At 36.9% G+C, this 25,902-nt stretch overlaps 1 protein-coding gene across 1 annotated transcript in view; it reads right to left on the bottom strand.

Moving 5' to 3' along the window:
- ADAMTS6 (ADAM metallopeptidase with thrombospondin type 1 motif 6) overlaps nt 1–25,902 on the bottom strand; it is a 266,593-nt gene that overhangs the window by 154,922 nt on the left and 85,769 nt on the right. The window contains exons 7-8 of the mRNA XM_004270746.3: nt 10,408–10,451; nt 6,232–6,337 (exon numbers count right to left, since the gene is read on the bottom strand). Of these exons, the coding sequence (XP_004270794.1) occupies nt 6,232–6,337; nt 10,408–10,451 (150 nt within the window). The remainder of the gene's footprint in view (nt 1–6,231; nt 6,338–10,407; nt 10,452–25,902) is intronic.

Genomic DNA, 25,902 nt, shown 5'->3' with positions numbered 1-25,902 from the left:
ACTGAAGCATTACTCACAATAGCCAAGAAATGAAAACACCCTAAGTACATACCAGTGGATGAATGGCTAAAGGAAATGTGATACACATACACCCCCACACATAGTGGAATATTATTCAATCATAAAAAAGAAGGAAATTCTGCCATTTCCTTCTGTACAGCAAAAGAAACAATCAACAAAATGAAAAGGCGAACTATGGAATGGAAGAAAATATTTGCAACATGGATGAACCTTGGGGGCATTATGATAAGTGAAATAGGTCAGATAAAGACAAATATTGTATGATCTCACTTATATTTGGAATCTAAGAGCTGAACTCATAGAGAGTAGATTGGTGGTTGTCAGGGGATTGGGGTCTGGAGGAAATGGGAAGATGCCGTTCAAAGTGTACAAACTTCCAGTTATAAGATGAAAAAGTTCTAGGGGGGGCTCAGTAAAGGATGGTGACTATAGTTAATAATACTGTACTGTATACTTGAAAGCTGCTCAGAGAATGAATCTTAAATGTTCTCACCACACACACAAAAATAGGTAATTATATGATGTGTTGGATCTATTAACTAACCTTATCATGGTAATCATTTCGCAATATATACGTGTATCAAATCATCACGTTGTACCTCTTAAACTTATACAATGTTATATGTCAATTATATCTCAATAAAGCTGGAAAAAAAGGAGAAAACACAAATTACAAATATCATGAATGAATGATGGAACATCATTATTTATATTATAGACATAATAATATCAAGGACAAAATAATATCAACCTTATGTATACAAACTCTTCCAGAAAATAGAACACTTCCTAATTCAATTTATAAGACTAACTTTATTCTGATACCAAAACTAGTCAAAGACATTAAAAGAAAACTACAAACCAAGAAATTTATTTTTAACAAATTGGGCTGAAATAACTGGATCTTCATATGAGGAAAAAAGGGAACTTCCACCCTTACCTCACACCATACAAAAAAAGTTAACTCAAAATGAACTACAGATCTTAATATAAAAGCTAAAAGTATAAAATTTAGACAAAAATATAGAAGAAAATTTTCACAATCTTGAAGTAGGCAAAGATTTCTTAGGACACAATAACACAAAACATAAAGGAAAAATTATAAATTAGACTTCATCAAAATTTTAAAACTCTGCTTTTCAGAAGACCTCATTAAAAAATGAATGGCAAGCAAAAGACTTGGAGAAAATATTCACATTATGTATACATGATAAAGACTTTTATCCAGAATATATTGAGAACTCTTACAGCTCAATAAGAATGAAACACCTCAGTTTTTTTTTTTAAATGGGAAAAGGAATAGACATTTAAGAAGATAATGAATAACAAGCACAAGAAAAGATGTTCATCATCACTAACATCATTATTTATCAGAAAATAATCAACTAATTAAAGACACAATGAGATACCACTAAAATGCATAATAATGGCTAAATCAAAAAGATTTATAATAATAAATGTTGGCAAGGATCTGCAGTAACTGGAACTCTCATAGATTGCTAGTGGGACTGCAAAATGGTATACAGCCACTTTGAATTAGAGTTTTCTTGTTTATTATAAAGTGAAACTAACATATACCATACTACCAGCAGCACTACCCAAGGGAAATAAAAGCATATGTCCAGACAAATTCTTGTACATGGTTGTTCATACCAGATCTATTTATAATAGCTCCAAACTAGAAACAATCTAAAATGTGATGTGTGCTATTATGATATGGAATACTCTTCAGGGAAGAAAAGAACTATTGATACACACAACAACAACATGACTGAACCTCAAAACCATTGTGCTGAGGGAAGGAAGCTAGACACAAAAGAATACCCACTATATGAGTCCACTTAAATGAAACTATAGAAAAGATGAGTTTAATCTATAAAGATAAAAAGTAGATCTGTGGTTGTCTGGGGCCAAGGAAAGGGGGAGGAGTGTGGAGACTGACTGTAAAAGGGAACAAAGGGAATTTTTTAGGCAATGTAAATGTTGGTAGCTTGACTGTGGTGGTGGGTACATGGTTATACACATTTGTCAAAATTTCTCATACTGTACAAAAAATGGACGCATATTTATTGTATATAAATTATAACTAAATGTTTTAAAACTTACTCATGGGAAAGCAAACACTTCCAGAAAATAGAACACTTGACTCATTTTATGACTAACACTATTTCAATACCAAAACTAGACAAAGGCATTAAACTACCTTGGTGTATGTTTATTATTAGCCTTCTGTCAAGAAAACACAGCACTTGTACACACTGCTATTTTTTTTTTTTTTTTTTTGCGGTACACGGGCCTCTCACTGTTGTGGCCTCTCCCGTTGTGGAGCACAGGCTCCGGATGCACAGGCTCAGCAGCCATGGCTCACGGGCCCAGCTGCTCCGCGGCATCTGGGATCATCCCGGACCGGGGCACGAACCCGTGTCCCCTGCATCGGCAGGCGGACTCTCAACCACTGCGCCACCAGGGAAGCCCCACACTGCTATTTTTAAAATGGATAACCAACAAGGACCTACTATATAGCACAGGGAACTATGCTGAATATTGTATAACAACCTAAATGGGAAAAGAATTTGAAAAAGAATAGCTATATGTATATGTATAACTGAATCACTTTGCTGTACACCTGAAACTATCACAACATTGTTAATCAACTATACTCCAATACAAAAAAAATTTTTTTTAAGTCTCCATATATTGTACACCCACAAAAAAAAAAAGAAAAGAAAAAAAAAGAAAACAGCACTGATCAAGCATTTAAAGATACTTAGGTATTTGCAGCAGGAGAGGGGAAGTTTGGATAAAGAAAACAGTAATAATAGCTTCCTAACACAGTAACCTAATTTACAATTTTATCCTGAAGTCTTGCCACATTTCTCCTTCTTTAAAAACTTCATCTCCTAACCAATCTTCTATAAAAAGTATACCTCGGGCTTCCCTGGTGGCACAGTGGTTGAGAGTCCGCCTGCCGATGCAGGGGACACGGGTTTGTGCCCCGGTCCGGGAAGATCCCACATGCCGCGGAGCGGCTGGGCCCCTGAGCCATGGCCGCTGAGCCTGCGCGTCTGGAGCCTGTGCTCCGCAACGGGAGAGGCCACAGCAGTGAGAGGCCCACGTACCACAAAAAAAAAAAAAAAAAAGTATATCTCTACTGGTAAGACCAAACATTGAAAATGATTTTTAAAAGCAAGACTGATAAACCCCTGCAGCTTTCAATACAACTTTTGACAATCCTTTCAAAATTAGAGTAACAGTTCACTCAATCACTATTAATTAATAAATGAGTTAAGTCAAATCTAAAAGTTTTATTCACTTATTGTGAAAAAAAGTCAGACATATATAATAGTAGAGGGAGCACCATAATGAACTCCCATCCACATGTCATCAACATTATAAAATTCAAAATGTTACTATTCTTGCTTTAACTTTCTTTTTTTCTCCTTTCTTTAACAAGCAAATCTCAGATGTCCTGCCACTTCAGTCACATATACTTCAATATGCATCTCTAAAAAAATATGGATTTTTAAAAAAAGATTTCTTTTTAAGATTACTTATTTTTGTACAGCATGAATATATTAGCTAGCTTTCTCAATATACTACATACCTGGTTGAATTCTTGCCACCTGTCTTCAACATCATAATTTTTTTCAACTTCTGAAAACTATGGCAACTACATTATTAATAAAAAAATCATTCAAAGAATATTCTTTTTTATAAGATTTCATTAAGTGTTGATAGCTTATAGCCTTCATTAAAACTAGACTGTCATTTAAATATAGCATAAAGCTCAGTTTTTCATTTGACAAGGAAACTAATTTCTTGTTTGCATAAGGGAGTGAACAGAAACAAAAAGTGGTCACTAAGGCCTAGCCAAAGAAAAGAAGTTATCCACTGCTGTTTAAAATGGATATAATATCCCTACATAAGTATGCAATGGGTGCAAAACCATATTCTACACAACCTGAAGATTGGTAGAAAGTATTCGCATTCTAGTGACTCAGTAGAGGCACTTTTCATGGTCGAATATTTTTCGACCTAATTCATGGTCGAAATATTTTTCTCACTAATTCATGGTCGAATATTTTTCACTGTAATTAATCTGGAGATATCACCACATCACTTAACATTCATTCTACTAAATGATAAAAATTACAAAAACCTTTGTTTTATACTCTATAGAGTATAGAGCACATTATACTCTATTTGAAAAGTATACCTGATATATTTACCATGACTATTATTTTGTTTCAGGAAGAATAGAGAGCACTCTATTTTAATGATGACATGAGTTGTACTAGAGTTGACTTGCTAAATTCCTTAAAGCTAAACCCTAAGATCTTAAAAGCAAGTAAAAGGATTTTCATCAATGAATAAGACAGTGTGTTAAACATACCCTACCTAGTTGTCTGAGGACAAAGGGATAGGGGGATAGTGACATAGGAATCAACGTGGAAAGAAAGTTAATTTTTAGGGCTTCAAATAACATTTTTGAATTGAAGCGTTTCTTCTGGCTTTCAATATAAAGCATTTTGTGAATTCCTCCCCCCCCATTTTTAACATTCACATCATCAAAAAAGAATTAGCTATGAAATAAAGTTACAACAAGGCACATAAATCTTAAGAGGTATATTCTACTTCTCTCCTACATTTCTTCTACATAAGGTACAAACCATTCATCTGAGGAAGAATTAAAAGGAATTATCCATAAGGTCAACAAAAAAATCTAGGAAGCCTCACAGTAGCTCAGTTAGAATCTTAATAAAAGATAAAAAGAGAGATAAACCCTCACCTTGCCTATTTAAGTACATATAAGAATGGGACTTATAATGCATACATTGACATTGACTAACTCATGGCTCCATGAGGTAATACTGCTCTCATACACATATTATTTATACACTGCATGTTACTTATCCTAACCTTTCAATTTAATTGAATCTAACAGAACCTATTAAATTCAGCCTGGTTGCATAAGATTATGACAGTAATTAATGAGTCAGATTTTTAAGTGAGTTGAAGATAAACTGCCTGGTTAAGAAGGCTTTTCCCTTTTGTTCCCCTGCTGTTTATTGAAATGGAAACTAGAATACCAATATTCTTAGGATTCGACTAAAAGTGTAATACTGACTTTTCCCTGTGTCTGAATTAAGTCAGGTTTGAAACTTGTTGGTTACTTGAATTCACACATAAATCAATACCAATTTGGTAAAATTTAAATGGCAATTTTCAAAATAATGCAACAGACTGACCCAATTTTACTCTCCCCTTTGGGAAAAAAAAAAAGCTGAACTACAGATTTATCTCAGGAATGACCTCTGAGGCAAGTCATATAATAAGCATTCATTTTATTTGTTCTTCTTTCCCCCATCCATTTTTTCTACCAAAAAAAGCAGACTATAAAATTTAAATCATATAAACATCAGAAGTTCTTAGAAATAGGCTGCTTGTTTTAGTTTAAAATGTTTGACTATCCTTTTAAAGTTTTCAAACTTCTCTCCCTCCACATAAGCAAGCTTTTACATTTACTATTCCCTGTTATTTGAAATAAAGTAAGCGTTTTATCGCTGTTGGGTGGTGGGTTGGGGGAGGGGGAAGTCATAGGATAGTTTTTGGCACAGATTTATTTAAAACAAATATTAAAAACTCCAGTTCCTCCTGAAAAGTAGTGAGGATGATATCTCACTACTCTTGTAAATATCAGGGTTTTTTTTTTTTCCACTGACACACAAGTGCACCTGAAAATACAAGTTGCATAGCAGTGATTACACAAACCTAGAAAAGGCATGCTCACAGCTGTTTGAAGAGTGAAAACTCAAAGTACACTTTATGGTAATGGTGTCAATGATGATTTTTAAATATATATGTATTGTCACTTGAGAAAAAGAAAGATCATTAAACAATTCGACTGTGAGAAACTCGGTGTTGAGTGGACCACGGTAAAGCTAAATTGTTTCAAATGTACATAACAAAACTTAAGTGTGGTGCATTCACCACTCTGAGGACACTAGTCATTGAATCAGAAAGATTATTTAACAAGTCTCCAGTTCTTAAGATGATTTATCCCAATACCTTAAATGATAACATTCTCTATTGAAATCAGACAAAAAGGCAGTAAAATATGGTTGAGCATGGGCGTTCCACACAGTAGTTATGAGTTGCTCAAAAGAGTGGAGTTCTAAAATTTATTTTGATTTTCTTAAACTCACTCACTTGTGACCAATCTCATGTGCAATGGTAAAAGCTGAACCCAGGCCAATGTCTTCATTAATGCTGCAGCTCCTTTCAGGCTCACACATTCCAGCCACAGAGGCCAAGCCTGAATAAACAGAAGGAGACACAAAGGGTCAAGCCAAGGTGTTTCAGTCTTAAAAAGCCCATACTTATAAATGCCTGGATTCTTTTTAATAACCTCCATGCACAGAAGGAGCAGTTGGCAAAAGGTTAACTTTCTAGTCATTTGCAAAATCACTGGGGGGAGTTTCACTTTGCCGGCTAGACATTAATATTTTTTGAACTGCAGTCAGTGCTGGAAAATGTCTAGACTAGGGGTTAGATTTATAAATTTTACTTCTGGTAACTTGGGACCACCTAGTAACTTGAGCCAGAAGAGGGAATTCAAGAAAGCATTTCTATTTTAACATTCTTCAGGCTGTAGAAAGCAAAATATATCCACATTATTTTTCTAAAAAGATCTGTTTAAGTTTAGTGGGTTCATAAAAATATACAAGCAACTTTTTAGTTACCAAAAAAAGGGAATCCCAAATGGTTTTTAAAAATGACATTTTTATAAAAACAAAAATGAATGATTCAAAACAGAAAAAGAACTGTTAAAGATGGGAGGTTTTTGCATTTTTTTAATCTTCTGAAATTAGTCCTGCAAGTGATGCAACAATTTCTTTAAGTATTTTAATGGGCGGAAAGTCATCCACACATTCAGCGTGGTTCTCCCCTCTCTCATCCCCCTTAAATGCATTAGTTTTAGTAATAAAGCAAAAACTATGGTGTTAATTCACTGATTCTAGTGAAATGTTATATTACTCAAGGTATTCTTCCCTTGGGAATTTTAGTATGTAAAAGTTTTAATATTTATTTCCAAATGAATATCATGCTCTGTGATTAGTTCAAAACTTTAAAATAGTGCTGAGAAAAAAGAATTTTTGTGTGAAAGATATAATGTCATGTGTTATAAGGAAATAGATGCTAAGCCATACTTAACATACATATGTACTAAAGTTATTTAGAAGAAATTGAAGGAAAAGTAGGAAAAATATTTTATATGATAGTAGTCTACTATCAACACCCAGGTATTAATAATTACCTTCCCACCAAAAGTGATTTCAATCCAATTCAATTAATATTTATCGAATGCAATAAACAATGTTCTACGCTAGGTACAAAGTCCAGTTACACTAATTTGGAACAGTAAAAGCTATTCAATTCATATTCTTACTGACAAGAAAGCTCTAGAAATTGTGTATTTTTGTATGCTCTAATATGAAATATCAACATTAATAACCACATTGGAAAAGAGCTGAGGTTAGTGTTGGATTTGCTGATAGACTGTTTGCTTTTCCTACTGATTTATGTTGCAGGGGGGGCAGGAGCTGGGGAGGAGGTGATTTTTGCCTCACAGAGTTAATAATAGTGGTATCTTTGTTCTGCCCTTCCATTCACTTAGAGGTCTTGGGACTTGAAGAAGAGGAAGTAAAGAGGGACTAGTTGAGGCAGGATGACTTAATTTTTTTGGTTAATCAAAAATATTTAATGAATATTACTTCCAAATTCCACTGAGAGAAAAAGAGACAGAGAGAGGGAAAATACAAAAAAGTCTGCAGTACATTATCTGCCTTTAAGCTACTGGGTTCAACATGGTCCATGATATGGAAAAAACAAAGCCACTCTATTTGAATATTGTTTCTGTTTTGAGCTTTATGAAATTTGGTTTAAAAAATTACTAATATTTATTGTTAAATTAACATTACTTATATTTCCTGAAATCTATTATGCCATTATCCTTTTGTTGTTGTTGTTCTTTGGTATGTGCCATATGGCCCTATTTTTAATTGAGAATGCCAAATGACTCCCCAAGGTGTATTTGTAAGCACAGATTTACTTATGCATCTGATATAAAATTGTTAGCTCTACTAAAAGAACAACCTAAGAAAAAACATATCTGAGAAATAACTAGTTGTTGAAAGTATAAGGTAAATCTTAACTAAAATAAAAGACTAATTTAGATGCTAATGTATTTTTCACAACTTCCCACCATTTTTTCTATTCCTGTAAAACTGAAGCTGTCAAAGTTCTTATGTGTGATTGTGTTAATAGGGGTTTGATGACTATTCGGGTCATTTAGATTTCCTCAGTTTGATGGCCACAGTTTGCACCCTGAAATCTACTTAGCCAGGTTACAATTGGTCACCAGCAGTACTAAGCAAGAAAATATCCAAGAGTCAGCATGAAAACCAATATGAAAGTTACCAGAAAGACCACTCAAAAAGAAAAAACCTGATCAACTGCTGATAATATATTTCCACATATTAAAATCAACACATGTATAAACAACACAATTCATTCAGTTTTCAGTATAAGAAATAGTATAAAAATAAGTTATAATGGTTTATAATTTGAAAAATAATTTATATTAGGATTGAAAATATACTGACATGTATCCAAGTATTAAAATATTGATTCTGGAAATTAATAAACTATCCCAACGTATTAGGCAGTGTTATTATTCATGTCCCAATGAAGACCATATCTCAGTGCAAATAAACTACCTTCAAAAAGCAGAATAGAATATGTATAGATACATACATATGCATATAGCTATACATATATATTTCCTCAAAATAAACACACTAGAGAATACAAGCTAGAGCTTGCACCTTCTTTGAAACTTGGTGAATATTATACCTAAAATTGATTAAGCACTTAGTAACTGCTTATGGAGTATGTACAATACAGGGAATAAGTTAAACAGTATAATTTCTACATTAAACAACACCAGTTCATTTCTATAGTAAACGCCTTTATATTTCCTTAAATGACTTAAAAAATATCCTTGCAGCATAAGGGCAGATATTACTCCTACATCATAGATAAGGAAATTAAGGAACAAAGAGCTAAATAAACTGTAAAAGGTAGTAATGCACTGAAACTGTCAAAGCCAGTTGTTGGTTTTCAGCTCAGGTTCCCTTCCTTTGGATTATTGTTGGTCTTGTTAACCTAAAACACTGTGAAGAAAATCTTTTTGATGTGAGCTCTCTCAGCAAAGAGTTCTTTCTCTGTGTTATGATTTTAACCAGCAAACTTCTCCACCATAATACTTGTCATCGGCAAATTGGGATTTCTCCTTTTGCTGTAAATCCTGAGGGAAATGAGGAAGGAGAAGCCTGGGAAGGCAGGTAAAATCATCAAGAGAAATTTTAATTTTTGAAGAGATGTTTCACACTGACCTCTCCAGGACCTCTACTTTAAATTTGATCATCCCCAAATTCTCATGAGGCGCATAGGAACAGAATTCATAACTATTCCTTTACAGATAAGAAAAGTGAGACTTGTCAGAGAATCTAGAGAATTCACCTTCAGTTGCTTAACTTCTGAGTCTGTAAAAAGCCTCTATGACTCTAAAAAAAACCCACCATATAAAAGCCTCCTGCTTTTACTTAAAATAATTCTAGTTGCTTAACAATTTAGTCTACTTGAAAGCTACCATTTTCCCCCATTTGTATTTGCAGTTAACTTTTAACCACTACAAAGTTATACTCCGCAACAAAATGATATTTTAATTTCTAGAATACTATAGAATTGCTTTAAAAAAAAACAAGTGATATATGGGAAGCACAAGAAAGATAATTCTGTCCTCTCTCTCCACCTCTGGCTGTAATATTTTACAAAATTTGTTTTATTCTGTTCAGGTAATAAAATTTTCCAATAATATCTTTATTTATGAGGATATAATCCTTCCACAAAATTGGACCAAAAGAAGTACTGTTCTTAATGACTCTCCATGAAGTATCCCCTAAGTTTTTTTTCCCTTTCCTTCCTGGACTCAGATTTGAAGTTGCTGGTTGCTTTAATTTGCTCTCAAACGCCTTAGTAGTTTTGGAAAATACATTACAGAGATGGATTATATGAAAATGAGTGGTAACTTTTGATTTATTATTACTGTTTGATGATTTTGAATCACCTCCTAAGCTGTTTTCAATCATCATTCTACTTGTTTCCTAGTAGGTGACATAAACACAAAGGTCAGGTTTACCAGTTTATAGGAATAATTTCAGATGTGGCAGAAAAGAAAATTACCAAATTAATAATAATAAAAAATAAAGCCATTGGACCAAAAAGACAATCTGAACTATCCTCCCTTTATAAAAAACTTACCCAGTGTTCCACAGGGCTTATTTTTATAAGTGCAGATATCATATCTATAGAGGAGAAAAAAGAGAAATGAAATTTGTAATCTGATCAAATTTGTAAAATATTTTTGTATATTCATCACATTTCTTTCATGGAGCTCTGGTTGTCAGACCACAATCAGCGCAATTATGAGCAGCCAGCTGGAGTGTCGGCATTTTCAGCACTCTGGGGGACAAGCCAGCTGCACTATACTCACAGCCTCTGGCTGCAAGCCAATGGGACACCTGCCAGTAAGAAAGAAAGGTTAAAGTGGATTTTTGTAATTGCAAGTTCCATAAAACCATCTACCATACTGTTTTGAAGCTAGAATAGCTTGTCTGCAGATTGCTACTGCTTCTACAAAAAGCAAATGGGTGGCTTTTTATTCCCAATATCTTTTGGACCTGCTGGAATATTTTTTTATTATAGCCACAGACTATATCTTATACTTCTGAGCTATAAGCAATATTTGGAGTTCCTTTAACACAGGTTCTTGTTTAAAAATAAATTAGGGGACTTCCCTGGTGGCACAGTGGTTAAGAACCCACCTGACAATGCAGGGGACACAGGTTCAAGCCCTGGTCCAGGAAGATCCCACATGCCACGGAGCAACAAAGCCAGTGCGCCACAACTACTGCTCCTGTGCTCTAGAGCCCGTGAGCCACAACTACTGAAGCCCGCACGTCTAGAGCCCGTGCTCCACAACAAGAGAGGCCACTGCAATGAGAAGCCCGCACACCGCAACGAAGAGTAGCCCCCGCTCACCGCTACTAGAGAAAGCCTGTGCGCAGCAACGAAGACCCAACGCAGCCCAGAATAAAATATAAATAATTAATTTTTAAAAATAAAAATAAACTAGGGCAATACAGCAACGGGAATAAAATTGATATCACACAGTTTTCCTAGTTGTATACCAGCAATTTAGTGTGGTTAAAACACAAATATTTTACAAACAGCTAAATAATTAGCTCAATAGAAAGCTTTCCTAATGATGGTCAGATACTTATTCTAATGCTGTACTATATTATAACTCAATACAAAAGATGGAATCCATAATGTTGCATATTTTAAAATATATTACATTTAGAATGCTAAACAGTATTGATGTGGACATTTATTTTTAGTATTTTTATAATATCTTTGTAAACTAATCTCTAAAATCAAAAGTATTCAAAGTTCTAAAGTGAGAATAAAGTTAAAAAGACTGAACATTTTTATTTGCCTACAATTTATGCTACAAATGAAAAGAGTTTCAGGAAAAATTTCACCAACTAAATGAAAATCCAGGTGGTAAAAGTTTTTTTTTAAATTGTATATAAATAATGGTTAGTCCATAGTACTAGAGGAAGGCGTTAATACTTAATCCCATTCTTGTTCATCATATCGAAACTTATTTTCAAGAAACAAATATACCAGCATACCACTGGTTATTCTCATTAAAATCCCTAGAGACTCCCTTTGCCTATTTTTGATTTTCAAAATCTTCATCTTGTTCACTTTACATTTGAGAAAAGGGATTTCTTCTCCTCTTGCATACCATTCTCTTCTGACCATTCACATATTCATCCCCTCTCTTCTCTTGTAATTGGAAACCACAGGATTGCAGTATCTGGTACACTCTTGAATATAAGATAGAGAGGGTACTTGGTGTACTTACCAAAACACCAGAAAGTATATTCTGGATGTCACAACCAATTTATCTTGTGATTATATGTGTAATGCCTATGACATTACATGGACAGAACCCATACCAGCAGTCTTCAACAAAATGTAAAAAAAAGCCTTCTCATGGGTAATGCAGATTTAAATGTTTAAACGGAGCCTACTTCCAAATCCTCAATTTCCGTATGTACCCGTTCCTAAAATTGATTTGCCTGAGGATGCACCTGCAAGTCACCAGCATCCTGTCCCTCTTTCGACTTTCACAATCATCCTGTTTCTACTTTACAAAAAAGAAAGCATACTTCTCACCCATCCCAAACCTTGCTATGGTGTCTTGTTCCCCACCCACCCCTGTGAGTAAAAGTCTCCAGAGCATAATGCAAAGGGATAATTCAAGAGTGCATTGGGGGAAAACCAAGATGGTGGATGAGTAGGAAGACGTGGAGTTCATCTCTCTCCACAAATGCATTAAGAATACATCTACATATATGGAATTTAAGAAAAAAAAAATGTCATGAAGAACCTAGGGATAAGGCAGGAATAAAGACGCAGACCTCCTAGAGAACGGACTTGAGGTTATGGGGAGGGGGAAGGGTGAGCTGTGACGGGGCGAGAGAGAGTCATGGACATATACACACTAACAAACGTAGTAAGGTAGATAGCTAGTGGGAAGCAGCCGCATGGCACAGGGATATTGACTCGGTGCTTTGTGACAGCCTGGAGGGGTGGGATAGGGAGGGTGGGAGGGAGGGAGACGCAAGAGGGAAGAGATATGGGAACATATGTATATGTATAACTGATTCACTTTGTTATAAAGCAGAAACTAACACACCATTGTAAAGCAATTATACCCCAATAAAGATGTTAAAAAAAAAAAAAGAATACATCTACAGATGGAACAATTCTCACAGAACACTGGCTGGACACTAGCAGAAGACCTTGGACACTGGAAAGGACAAGAAAGATCCCCACACAACTGGGTAGGATGAAAGAAAGAAGGGAAAAAGAAGAGGAGAGGCAGCGGAACGGGATCTGTACCCCTGGGGGGAGCTAAAGCAGAGGAGAGGTTCCCGCATCCGGGGAAATCCCCTCACTGACGGGGAAATCAGTTGGGACAGAAGGGGAGCATCTGAGGCTGTTGGAGGAGGATGAAACGGCTTGTCTGTGACAGATAGGACAGAGTGAGAACTACACAGCTGGTCCTGTGCGCCCCAGACTGGGACGTGTGTCTGCTGGTGCACACGGGGGGCTGGGGGAGGCGTTAAGAGCTGGAACATGCGGACTGAAGAGCAAACCTGGGGGCAAAGCTGCTGTTGACTGCGAGGACACAGCCTGAGGGGACAGGAGGGAGGAAATCCGCAACCAGGAATGCTTGTGGAGGAAGCCCAGACTGCCATAGAAGCAAGGCGCCACTGTTGACTGATGTGCAGGGGGTGGAGCCGCCATTGCAGCCTCTCTCTTCCCACGCGCCGGCCACCTGTCCCGCCACGCACAAAGAAAAGCCCCCAACAGGGCTGGCCTTCTCATGCCTGCCACCAGGCGCTACAAAAGGCCCCCACCAGAGCTGACCTTCTCGCGCCAGCCGCCAGGCACTAGGAAACGCTCCCACTAGGGCCAGATCTCTTGTGCTTGTGGCCACCGGCTTTCCCGTGCACCTGTCGCCACTGGGGCCCCCGTGACCCAGGAATTCATGCCACCTCTGAGCCCTGTCCTCACCGGGGCAGACCCGAATGCTCCAGGGCAGCCTTTGGAGCAGACTTCTGTGGGTAGCCCACATACAGAGGTGGGACTAAAACCACAGCTGAGCCCCAGGGGCGGAGCAACTAAGGAAGAGGAACAAATGAAGCACCGGACAAAGGATCATCAGTCTCCAAAATATACAGACAGCTCATGCAGCTCAATATCAAAAAAACAAACGACCCAGTCAAAAAATGGGCAGAAGATCTAAATAGACATTTCTCCAAGGAAGACATACAGATGGCCAAGAGGCACATAAAAAGATGCTCAACATCACTAATTATTAGAGAAATGTAAATCAAAACTACAATAGATATCACCTGACACCAGTGAGAATGGCCATCATCACAAAAACCACAAACAATAAATGCTGGAGAGGGTGTGGAGAAAAGGGAACCCTCTTGCACTGTTGGTGGGAATGTAAATTGATACAGCCACTATGGAGAACAGTATGGAGGTTCCACAAAAAACTAAAAATAGAACTACCATATGACCCAGCAATCCCACTACTGGGCATAGACCCAGAGAAAACCATAGTTCAAAAAGACACATGCACCCCAATGTTCACTGCAGCACTATTTACAATAGCCAGGACATGGAAGCAACCTAAGTGTCCATTGACAGATGAATGGATAAAGAAGATGTGGCATATATATACAATGGAATATTACTCAGCCATTAAAAGGAACAAATTGGGTCATTTGTAGAGACATGGATGGACCTAGAGACTGTCATACAGAATAAAGTAAGTCAGAAAGAGAAAAACAAACATTGTATATTAATGCATATATGGGGAATCTGAAAACATTGGTATAGACCATCTTATTTACAAAGCAGAAATACAGACACAGACGTAGAGAACAAACGTATGGATGCCAAGGGGGAAAGAGGGGTGTGTGATGAATTGGGAGACATATATATACTATTGATACTATGTATAAAATAGATAACTAATGAGAACCTACTGTATAGCACAGGGAACTCTACTCAATGCTCTGTGGTGACCTAAATGGGAAGGAAATCCAAAAAAGAGGGGATACCTGTATACGTATAGCTGATTCACTTTGCTGTACGATAGAAACTAACACAACATTGTAAAGCAACTATACTCCAATAAAAATTAAAAAAGAAAAAGAATGCATTGATCCTGGAGGATAATCCTTTATGAGCAAAGCAAGAAAAATTGAAGGGGATGACACTTGTTTCATCCTGGGAAGACCTGGGGTCTGTCAGTATGATTGTTTATAAAGCAATCTATATACCTATCTCATATTTAGAATTCAGAAGTGAGACGGTTGTCATGGAGTGTATTAACAGGTTGATTTGACCTAAAAAATGAGGTCAGGCTTGTTATTGACTGATAGTAAGTCTGACTTAGCTAAGTAGTTTGGCAACAAGGAATGATTTAGCCAGTCAGATTTCATGCAGACATTTTTCATGATTGAATGAAATAGGCAGCTCCAACGTTTTGACAAAATTTATTTAAAGCATATACCCAATATATAATATGTTTTTAGCTATAGTCTCTGTAGCTACTTAAACTTGTGATAAAAAGTATTTTATTTTACTTATTTTTTTCTTTTCAACTCACTGCTTTTATTTATTTATTCATTAATATCTTTATTGGAGTATAATTGTTTTACAATGTTGTGTTAGTTCCTGCTGTGCAACAAAGTGAATCAGCTATATGTATACATATATCCCCATATCCCCTCCCTCTTGAGCCTCCCTCCCATCCTCCCTATCCCACCCCTCTAGGTCATCACAAAGCGTCAAGCTGATCTCCCTGTGCTATGCAGCAGCTTCCCACTAGCCACACATATTACATTTGGTAGTGTATGTATGTCAATGCTACTCTCTCACTTTGTCCCAGCTTCCCCTCCCCATCCCCCCACCCCGTGACCTCAAGTCCGTTCTCTATGCCTGCATCTTTATTCCTGCCCTGCCACTAGTTTCATCAGTACCATTGATAAAAAGTATTTTAGATATCAGCTTTAATATACACAAAGTGGTACATCATTTTAAAAAATTATTTTAGGAGGCAAATTAAGCAAAAAATTTGAAAAGCACAGATAAATACAACTTATATTTCCACCTCAAAGCAGTCCTTTCTCATCTCCTTTCCTTGTTCTCATTTTGCCTACACCCTTTATATTATACTCATGATGAATATTATTTCATTCTGTCACGACTGCAAAATACCTACACAAAGGCTAAAGCCACCAACAAATAATACAAGCTAAAGCATCTTAGACTAGGATAATTCTATTTGCATTTTCTTCAGCTTTCTCCAATCCTCTAATATACCTATAGAGTTCTCCATAAGCCATTCTATAGGGAAAAGACGGGATTTCCTAGTGCCTTCTTCATTCAATTCACACTGTATCCTTCTCTATTCTATACTCACAGAGAGCAGTTATGATCTATGCTTCACCTTTAATACCAAGTACTAAAGAGCAACATTTTTACATTCATTCTTTCTTATACAGATGTACTGAGCATTTATCACATGCCCAGGTATAGTGCCATATACTAGAACCTAAAGATGAATCAGTAAGTTGTAGTCTATTTGGGAAAAGACACATAAGCAGATAAGTTACAAAATAATGTGAAAACATGATTAAATAAAATAAATGTAAAAAAAGTTAAACTTAACAGAGCCAATACTTATTAGCTATTATAATTATTATCACAGTCAAGTTATATACAAAATACTATGGAAATACAGATGAAGGAATGATTCTACAATAGAAAACTAGGAAACAGATTCATATATAACATAACATCTGAAACAGATTTTAAAGGCGTAGCCAGATAAAATAAAAAAGGAAAGGGTATGGCATATATGGGGAACTATGAAAAGTTCAGAGAGGCTGAAACATTGAACATATAGGGTAAAATAGCAGAATACAAACTTGGAGAGTTGGTGTGGGAAGGAGGGCTATTAACTACCTTGAATGCCAAACCAGATTTGTTTTTTCCTACAGGCAAAAGAAACTTAGAAAATAAGTTTGCATAGTAGGAAAGGTTTTTTTTTAAGTATGTTTATATGAATGTGCATACAGATTAAGTCTGTACACAGATAAATGTCTGGGAGCTTAACGGTGGGTAGGTGAGAAGGAGGTGGGAGAGTAGGGAGAATATAATGATTTCTACTCTATTATATAAATTTCTATATAGCTAATGTTTAATCAGAAAGCGTTTCACCTATGCTGGCCTCTGATGATCAACACAAGAGATAGTTTATAGCTAGTCTAATTAATGTTTAATAAATGTTGAAAATGTGTTTTTCATTGAAGAAAAAAATTAATGGTGTTCCAGATCTGTAGGTTTGCCAAAAGATTTCAGAAGCACTCTACTGCTCTTTATGAACACTTACAAGAATTCAGCAAACATTGTAGGCTCACAATACACTTAGGTAAAGCTTCTGAGACTTGTGTGTCCGCTCACTGGTTTGGAAGATCATGGTGCCAGCTGACAACTATAAGGGTAACAGAATTCTGTCCCTAAAATATGTTCACGCACACACTGAGTGCATTTTTTCACGCAAAGTATTGTCAGAGCACCGAAATTACAACTGAAATGTCATCCAACTTATAAAATAAGGAGTATGAACTATTTTGTGCCTCCTTGTTTATTTAATAAATATTTGTATGTTTAATGAAATTTGATCTAAAACTCCCCTTCATTACAATAGATAACAACACTCACTCACCAAACCCTCAGAGTATGCCTGATCATATTCACTTAGGTCAATTTGAAACAATAAAAATTCCTGATTGATGGAAGGAAGAGGTGATACAGTAATAAGAAAAATATTTACATGTAGCTATATCTATCATGATACATACTTCTAAAAGACTACATTGAATTTCCACTTCAACACAGAATTGATTAACACAAATATTTTTCCATTCCTTGATTGTGTGTGCTTGTTCAACATTGTGTTATCTGTACATAACAAAATGTTCAGCGTAAGTGCAAGGTAATCATTTGAGACATTTTTTTAAAATTAAAAATTGCTTTAATTCCATTACTTCCATACTTTTATAAACTTATTCTTTCACATTTTACCTTTTTAAATGTGTTTTTTATGTTATTTCATATTCCATCCATTTTCCCATAAATATTTTTCCTTCTTTCTCATGCATATATTTCTGAATCTTTCCTTTCCTACAAATATTCTCTTTGCCCCATATTGCTACAGATGATAAGAATCTTGGTGAGTTATCTAATTCAAGCTATGCTACGCTTAAACCAGGACTTCTCAAATTAGGCCAAGGATGAACCAGCTTATTTCAGCTTCTATATATATCCCTCAATCTTCTCACATCTAACCTCTAAACATCATTTTTCCACATTATGCCATGATAATCCTCACAAACTTCACACTGCACCCATTTCTTTCTCGTGATTTTCTCATTTTTACCTCGCATCAAATTCACTCTATACTCTATCAACTCTTCTCTGCCATATTATGGTTTTGCCTTATTTTCCTCCAATCCTGAGCCACTTCGGGAAAAACTGCCAAGAAAAAAAGTGCAAGGAATCTTGCTTTAACCCAAAGATATAATCTGTGTGCTTTTAGGATTTACCTTGCTGCCACATAAATTGAAGAAAGAAGAGACAGAGGAAAAGGAGTTTCCCATTACCCACTCTCAGCACCCTTTAAACAAATCGTCTCTACTAAATCTTGACCAACCCAGATGTGGCAGGAGCACCAAAACTTGGGCCTTTGGTCTAAACTACAGGCTAGGCTAAGAAGTACACTGGCATCCTAAGTAGTGAGAGAAAAGCTGAAATGTGATTTAAAAAGGTTCTCTGGATTCTGAAAAACAGCACTTTATCACTGTGGTACTTTTCTCTTTGTTTTCTTTTCATGAAAGAATAATAAAGGGCTCAGTCAAGGTAGGTGAAAAAGAGCTAAGAAACGTGATCATGGGGATTCTATGTAAAGCCAGATACATAAAGGAAATCAGGGTTCCTTTTGGGTGAGTAGATGAATGCATACATTGTCATTTCCTTACCCTAAATTCATATGGTTGAATTTTGAGCAAGATCAAAACCAGAGTTGGCTAAATATGTTCCTATAACATTGGTATACTTTTCTGCTGTGGATACTTTCAGCTATTGAATCTCCTAATCACTTTGGCTAGGCATGGCTATCAGAAGAAACTGACCAAAACACATGATGAAGCTCCATTTTAAGGTCTGCAAAATATAGCACTACCTTACAATGATGAAATACCTAGATGGGTTCTTCAAACCTTTTCCAAAAACTACATTCCATTCTTATGTAAGAGAAATGATCATTGCAAAGAAGCATTCCTTTCAAAGATTTACTTTTGAAAATGGAATGAGTTAAAATCTAAACTTTGAGTCTCATTTGTTTAACACTGAGTCACAGACTAACTTCCAAACAGAATGTCCTATGTACTGTGCTGTCTCATTTTGTTCTCTTAGATGTGGTGGTGAAAGCCAAGTGATAGTGACACAGCACTTTTCAGCTTTCTTTACATGTACTGATACAAAACACGACCTCAGTTCTAAAGACAATTGTAATAAAATAATGAGAAAAATTATTTTAACCCAATATGTGTGAGAATGTACACTACTTTTTATGATAAATGAAAAAGATTTAAGACCACCTGCCTTAGTTTGGGCTGCTATAACAGAATGTCATAGACTGGGTGGCTTAAATGACAGATATTTATTTCTCATCGTTTTGGAGGCTAGGAATTCCAACATCAAGGTGGCCAAAGATTCACTGTCTGGTGAGAACCCACTTCCTAGCTTGTACACAGCTGGCTTTTCCTTGTGTGTGCACATGGCCTTTGATTGGTGCTTGCTCATGAAGAGAGAGAAAGCTCTGGTGTCTTTTCTTCTTCTTATAATGGCACTAATAGCATCATGAGGACTCTACCCTCATGACCTCAACTAAATCTAATTACTTCACAAAGGCCTCACTCCCAAATACCATCACACTGGGGATTAGGACTTCAAGATTGGAATTGGGGGGGGTGGAGGGGACAAATGTTCACTCCATAACATTTGACTCCTACCCCCCAGATTCACGTACAAATTCACGTCCTTCTCACGTACAAAATACATTCTATCCCAACAGCCTCAAAAGTCTTAATTCATTCCAGTACCAACTCTAAAGTCCAGAGTCTTACCTAAATATCATCTAAATCAGATATGGGTGAGACTCTATGTATAACTCATCCTGAGGCGAAATTCCTTTTCAGTTGTGAACTTTTGAAACCAGAAAAGCTATGTGTTTCCAAATGGAGGATTAGGCATAGAATAAATGTTCCCATCCCAAAAGGGAGAAATCAGAAGGAAGAAAGGGGTGATGGGTCCCAAATAAGTCCAAAACCTAGCAAGGCAAATGCCATTAAATCTTAAGGCTTGAGAATAATCCTCGTTGGTATGACGTTCTCCCCTCTAGAACCACTGGGGTGGTGGCATCACCCCATGGCTTTATGAGGTGGCCTCTCCCCTTCAGCTTGGCAGAGGCTGCCCACCTGGCTTCACCCACTCTGCTTCTATGAGGGCCCTCCCATGCAGCTCTGCAGGGCAATGGCCCTGCCCTTTGAAACCAGGGTAGAAGTAGTCTTGCCTCCCAGGCTGCATAGTCTAGGGCTGTGGTGGGAGTAGTAGCCCTGCTGATCTCTGAATTGTCTTTGGGGTCCTTCTTCCCTTTTCTTAAAGGATAATGCATGTTCACAGCCTTCCTTCATTACATCCTATTTTCTCTGTTCCCTTTTGTCCCAGCTGGCAGTGTTTTTCCTGGTATAATCCCATCTCTATTCCTGACTGTTTAGATGGCTGATTAGGTCTGTAGTTCATATCCACACTACTCTCCCTATTAAATGGTCAGTCAGCCACACATTTAGTGTTCTCTTTTGAACACACTTCCTCACTTTTTGCAATTTGGATAGGATGAGGATTTTCCAAATCTTAAAGTGCCAGTTCCTTTTTAGCTTAATAATTCCTTCTTCATTTCTCTCTTCTTGCATTTTGCTATAAGCGGTCAGGAGGAACCAAGGCCCTCTTTCAATGCTTTGCTTAGAAATCTCCTCAGCTAAATATCCAATTTCATCGCTCACAAGTTCTACGTTCCACAAAATACTAGAACACAAACATAATTTGGCCAAGTTTTTTGCCACTTTATGACAAGGTTCAACAAGGTTCACCTTTTCTCCATTGTCCAGTAAGCCTCATTTCTGACAGAGATATCGCCAAAATGGTCTATCTGTATTTTTATCAACATTCTGCTCATGATTATTTGTGTATTCTCTAAGAACATGGAAGCTTTTTCTACAACTCTTCTCTTTTCTTTCTGAGCTCTCACCAGAATCGTCTTTAAAAAGTCCTCTCACAGCAATCTTAGGTTCTTCTAGCGGGCATCTCAAAACTTTTTCAGTCTCTACTCACTATCCAGTTTCAAACCTTCCACGCTTCTAAGTATTTGTTACAGGAGTACCCCACTTCTCAGTACCAATTGCTGAATTAGTCAGCTTGGGCTGCTATAACAAAATACCATAGACTGGGTGGCTTAATCAACAAATATTGATTTCTCATATTTCTGGAGCTACGAAGTCCAAGATGAAGGTGCTGGCAGATCCTTTGTCTGGTGAAGGCCCTCTTGCTCACTTGCAGACAGCCACCTCTTTGCTGTACCCTCACACGGCAGAGAGAGAGGGGGTTCTGGTCTTGTTGTCTTCTTATAGGGGCACCAATTCCATCATGGGGGCTCTACCCTCAAAACCTCATCTAAATCTAATTACTCCTGAAGGTCTTAACCTCCTAATACTATAACATTGGGGGTTAAGATTATAACATATGCATTTTAGGCAACCACATTCAGTCCACAACACTACTTTAAACAGCGAATTTGATTCACTTTATGAACTTCACAAGTTACATTTTTTGTAATACTCATCTCTTTATCCAAATGACATTAATTATCTTGGAAAAGTTACTTGCTGATATTTTTGAACCCTTAAAACCCAAGACCACCCATATGTATATTATCTGATGAAGTAACATATTTATTATTATTATGTGACTATATTATATAATACTTCTCAAAGATATGTCAGGGTTATTTGCTTAATAAATATTAGATATATTTAGCTACTAGTTCTTGTCTTATGTCAGAGGCTACCAGTGTTTCTGCTCATGGAATGAATTAAAGATTTACCATAGATTGTAAAACATAGCCCTGGCTATTCACATGATAATATGAATTTTCCATTCATCCTACTAGGGTTTTTCTATTAGAAAGCATAGAGATAGTTAGCAAAGAATGCCTTTGCCCTTGCAAAACTGTCCCAAGCCATTGCAAAATGTTGATCTGACAAGACTGAAATTTTCGTATCTAAGTTATAAAAGCCTACCAACACAGGATGTTCATTCCTTTACGATCATCAGTAGCCTCAATTCAACAGATTATCATTTTTGTCCTCTGGGCCTATCTGCAATAGTATTTCAATCCTTTTCCATCTCCTGGTTAACTGATTAACTTTCTCCTTGATTGTTTTGTCACTAAATCATGATATATTCTTTACAATGAATAAATTGTTTCTATATTTCTACACATTCACCAAAATGGGATATTACGTTGTTTGCATCCTGTTTTTTAGCCAACAATATATTTTGAGCATCTTTCTATGTCAGTAAAGAAATATGCACATCATTTTAATGACTTTATCAAATTCTACTGTAACAAAATTTAAACAATGCCCTATTGTTGAAAACTTAAATGGTTTCCAAGTTTTCACTGATATAAACTTAATCACAATGAACATCACTATAATTTTGCACATTTATCTGATAATATTTTCATATTAAAATCCTAGAAGAGAAACACATTTAAGGATTATCATTCATACTGTAATGATCTCACCATTGCCCACTTCAATAACCTTATGTCCACCTCTCTCCCCTCTCTGCAATCTCAAGTAGCATTTACCTTCTTTTGGTTTCCTGAACATACCATATTTCCTTCCATTTCATGAACTTTGACCTTACTCTTACCTCTATCTGAAACACTTTTCTACCAACCCTACTCTCTTTGCTAGGTTACTCCTACTAATCTTTCAGATTCCTAGTCAATGCACTTCCTCAAGGAAGTCTTCCATGACTAGATGAAGTTCCCCTAATCAATACTTGTCGAACTCCCTAAATTTTTCCTTCATAGCTCTTATCAGACTGGTACTTTCATGTATGTGTCTTTCCCACTAGACTGAAAATTCTTTGAGATTAGGGACTGGGCTGTTTTGCTCACTACTGTATCCCAGCACCCAGCACAATGCCTGGAGCACAATAGGTATTCAGTGTTTATAGAATTAATGCCCTCTAGAAAAGTTATATCAATTTATTCTACCACAATCCTATTTCCTGATACCCTTGTCACCAGTTAATGAGAAGAAAGTTATTTTAGGGTATTGAAACAAAATTAAATAATGAAGTTCTTTTCTTTTTTTTTATAAATGTATGTATTTATTTTTGGCTGTGTTGGGTCTTCGTTGCTGCACGCGGGCTTTCTCTGGTTGCGGCGAGCGGGGGCCACTCTTCATTGAGGTTCCCGGGCTTCTCACTGTGGTGGCTTCTCTTGTTGCAGAGCACGGGCTCTAGGTGCGCGGGCTTCAGTAGTTGTGGCTCGCAGTAGTTGTGGCTCGCAGGCTCCGTAGTTGTGGCTCGCGGGATCTAGAGCGCAGGCTCAGTAGTTGTGGTGCACGGGCTTCGTTGCTCCATGGCATATGGGATCTTCCCGGACCAGGGCTCGAACCCGTGTTTCACTGCATTGGCAGGCGGATTCTTAACCACTGCGCCACCAGGCAAGCCCAAATGAAGCTCTTGTGTGTTTGTCAGGGAAGCAGAAATTTTTTAAAGGTACATTTAATATAGCATTGTCTTGGTAAGTAGATAATGGAATAAGTTTGATTCATTAAAAATTTATCTGCTAAAAGATTCTCTCATATTAATAAATTTAAAAACTAAACCACTTTTACAACAAATATTTACTGAGAGCTTACCATGTGTTGGGATAAGGAAAAACACGGACAGGACTAACTTACTCTTCATCTGAAGATGCTTAGAAACTTTTCTAAGATCAGTAAAGGTTTAATCAGGCATCATTAGAAAGAGAAAATATTTTCACTCTTTTACACCACTGGAGTACAATTTATTGGACTCAACTTTATTCATTTTAGTTATTTTTGTGCCCTCCTTTTCCTTTGTTCTTTCACAAGAACTGGATAACCTTTTCTCAGGGTAGCTGTATTCATCTTCTGAGCTCCAACTCTACTTATAACACCCTAATTTATATCCTTAAGTATCCCTTGTTGGGGTGAATGCAAATATCTTTTATCCAACTCTACCTTATATGTAGCTTATTATTCCTAACGCATAACTCTGCTCATGCCATTCTCCCACTCAAAAATTCAACTCTCTCCAAAAATCTAAACACTGTAGCTTGGAGTTCAAGAACCCTCAAAAATCTCAATTTACCTTTCTAGAATTATCTTTTACTTCTCCCTATATTTGTCTTTTATTCTAGCTAAATTTGACTGGTGGTGCAGTGGTTAAGAATCCGCCTGACAATTCAGGAGACACAGGTTCAATCCCTGGTCTGGGAAGATCCCACATGTCACACAGCAACTAAGCCCGTGAGCCACAACTATTGAGCCTGTGCTCTAGAGCCGGTGAGCCACAACTACTGAGCCCGCACACCACAACTACTGAAACTTGTGTGCCCTAGAGCCCACGTGCCACAACTACTGGGCCCATGTGCCGCAACTACTGAAGCCTGCATGCCTAGAGCCCATGCTCTGCAACGAGAAGCCACCGCAGAGAAGCCCATGTACCACAACAAAGAGTAGCCCCCGCTTGCTGCAACTACAGAAAGCCCGCATGCAGCAATGAAGACCCAACACAGCCAAAAAAAAAAGAAATTGGCTATATACTCACCATTGTCTAAAAAGGCCCTCATCTTTCTCACGTCCCACACTTTGATCATGCAATATCCTCCTCCATTTATACTGTGAAATTCTAGACATCATTTAGGCTCAGTTCCAATATCTCATCCTTCATTATGCCTGAATTGACCTATTCCTTCTCTAATTATTACAGCATTCTGTGTTTCATAGTGTTGTTTTATACCACAGTTTCTTGTATAAACTTCATTTTCCTCCCAAATACTCTCATCGGTATTTAGGGGATATAATAAAATCTGTACCCCCCCCCCAAAAAAAAAGAGAGAGAGAAAGAGAACAAAATATAATGACTATGACAGTTTGATGGGTTTCTTATCCTTGGGATATTTATATTTCTCATTGTAAAATTATTAAATGGTCCTCAGATTACGATTAAGCTTTTCATGTAGTTTAGCAACAAAGAAGAAAAGTACTGATTATGTTAACTTGTACAGTTTAGTCCACTGTCAGGCCTATTTCTCACTGTAAATTAATAGTGAATAGTGAATGGGGCATTTTTATTCCATATAGATCAGTTTTAAAAGTTTGGTTAATTGTATGTCTTTAAAAGTGGATTTGAATGATAACAAAAATCAGATTTTTAAATCTCCAAGGTTAAGGGCCAGGTTCTAGAGTATACTAAATTCACCTAATTAATAAATGCTACCCTGAGTTATATATTTTCTTCTTTAGGGAGTAAATAAGAATCTCAATATTCCCTCACAGCTGTAGGAACAAACACATCATGTACTTTTAATATTAAAATATTTTCAACCATCACAGCACCTAGAACAAAAATGGATAAGATTGTTGAATAAAAAAAAGGTTCGTTTTCTAAAAAGAATAAAATAATTAATAGGTTGCTCTTTGGTTAGAAAACAAATTACCTGCCTATAAAAAAATACAGCTTCGGTCTTCCCTGGTGGCGCAGTGGTTGAGAGTCCGCCTGCCGATGCAGGGGACGCGGGCTCGTGCCCCGGTCCGGGAAGATCCCACATGCCGCGGAGCGGCTAGGCCCGTGAGCCATGGCCGCTGAGCCTGCGCGTCCAGAGCCTGTGCTCCGCAACGGGAGAGGCCACAACAGTGAGAGGCCCGC

This window comes from Orcinus orca, chromosome 3 (assembly GCF_937001465.1).
Source record: "Orcinus orca chromosome 3, mOrcOrc1.1, whole genome shotgun sequence".
Classification (NCBI taxonomy): domain Eukaryota; kingdom Metazoa; phylum Chordata; class Mammalia; order Artiodactyla; family Delphinidae; genus Orcinus; species Orcinus orca.
Note: the sequence above shows the minus strand (reverse complement) of the source record. Positions and strands in the feature narration are given on the sequence as shown.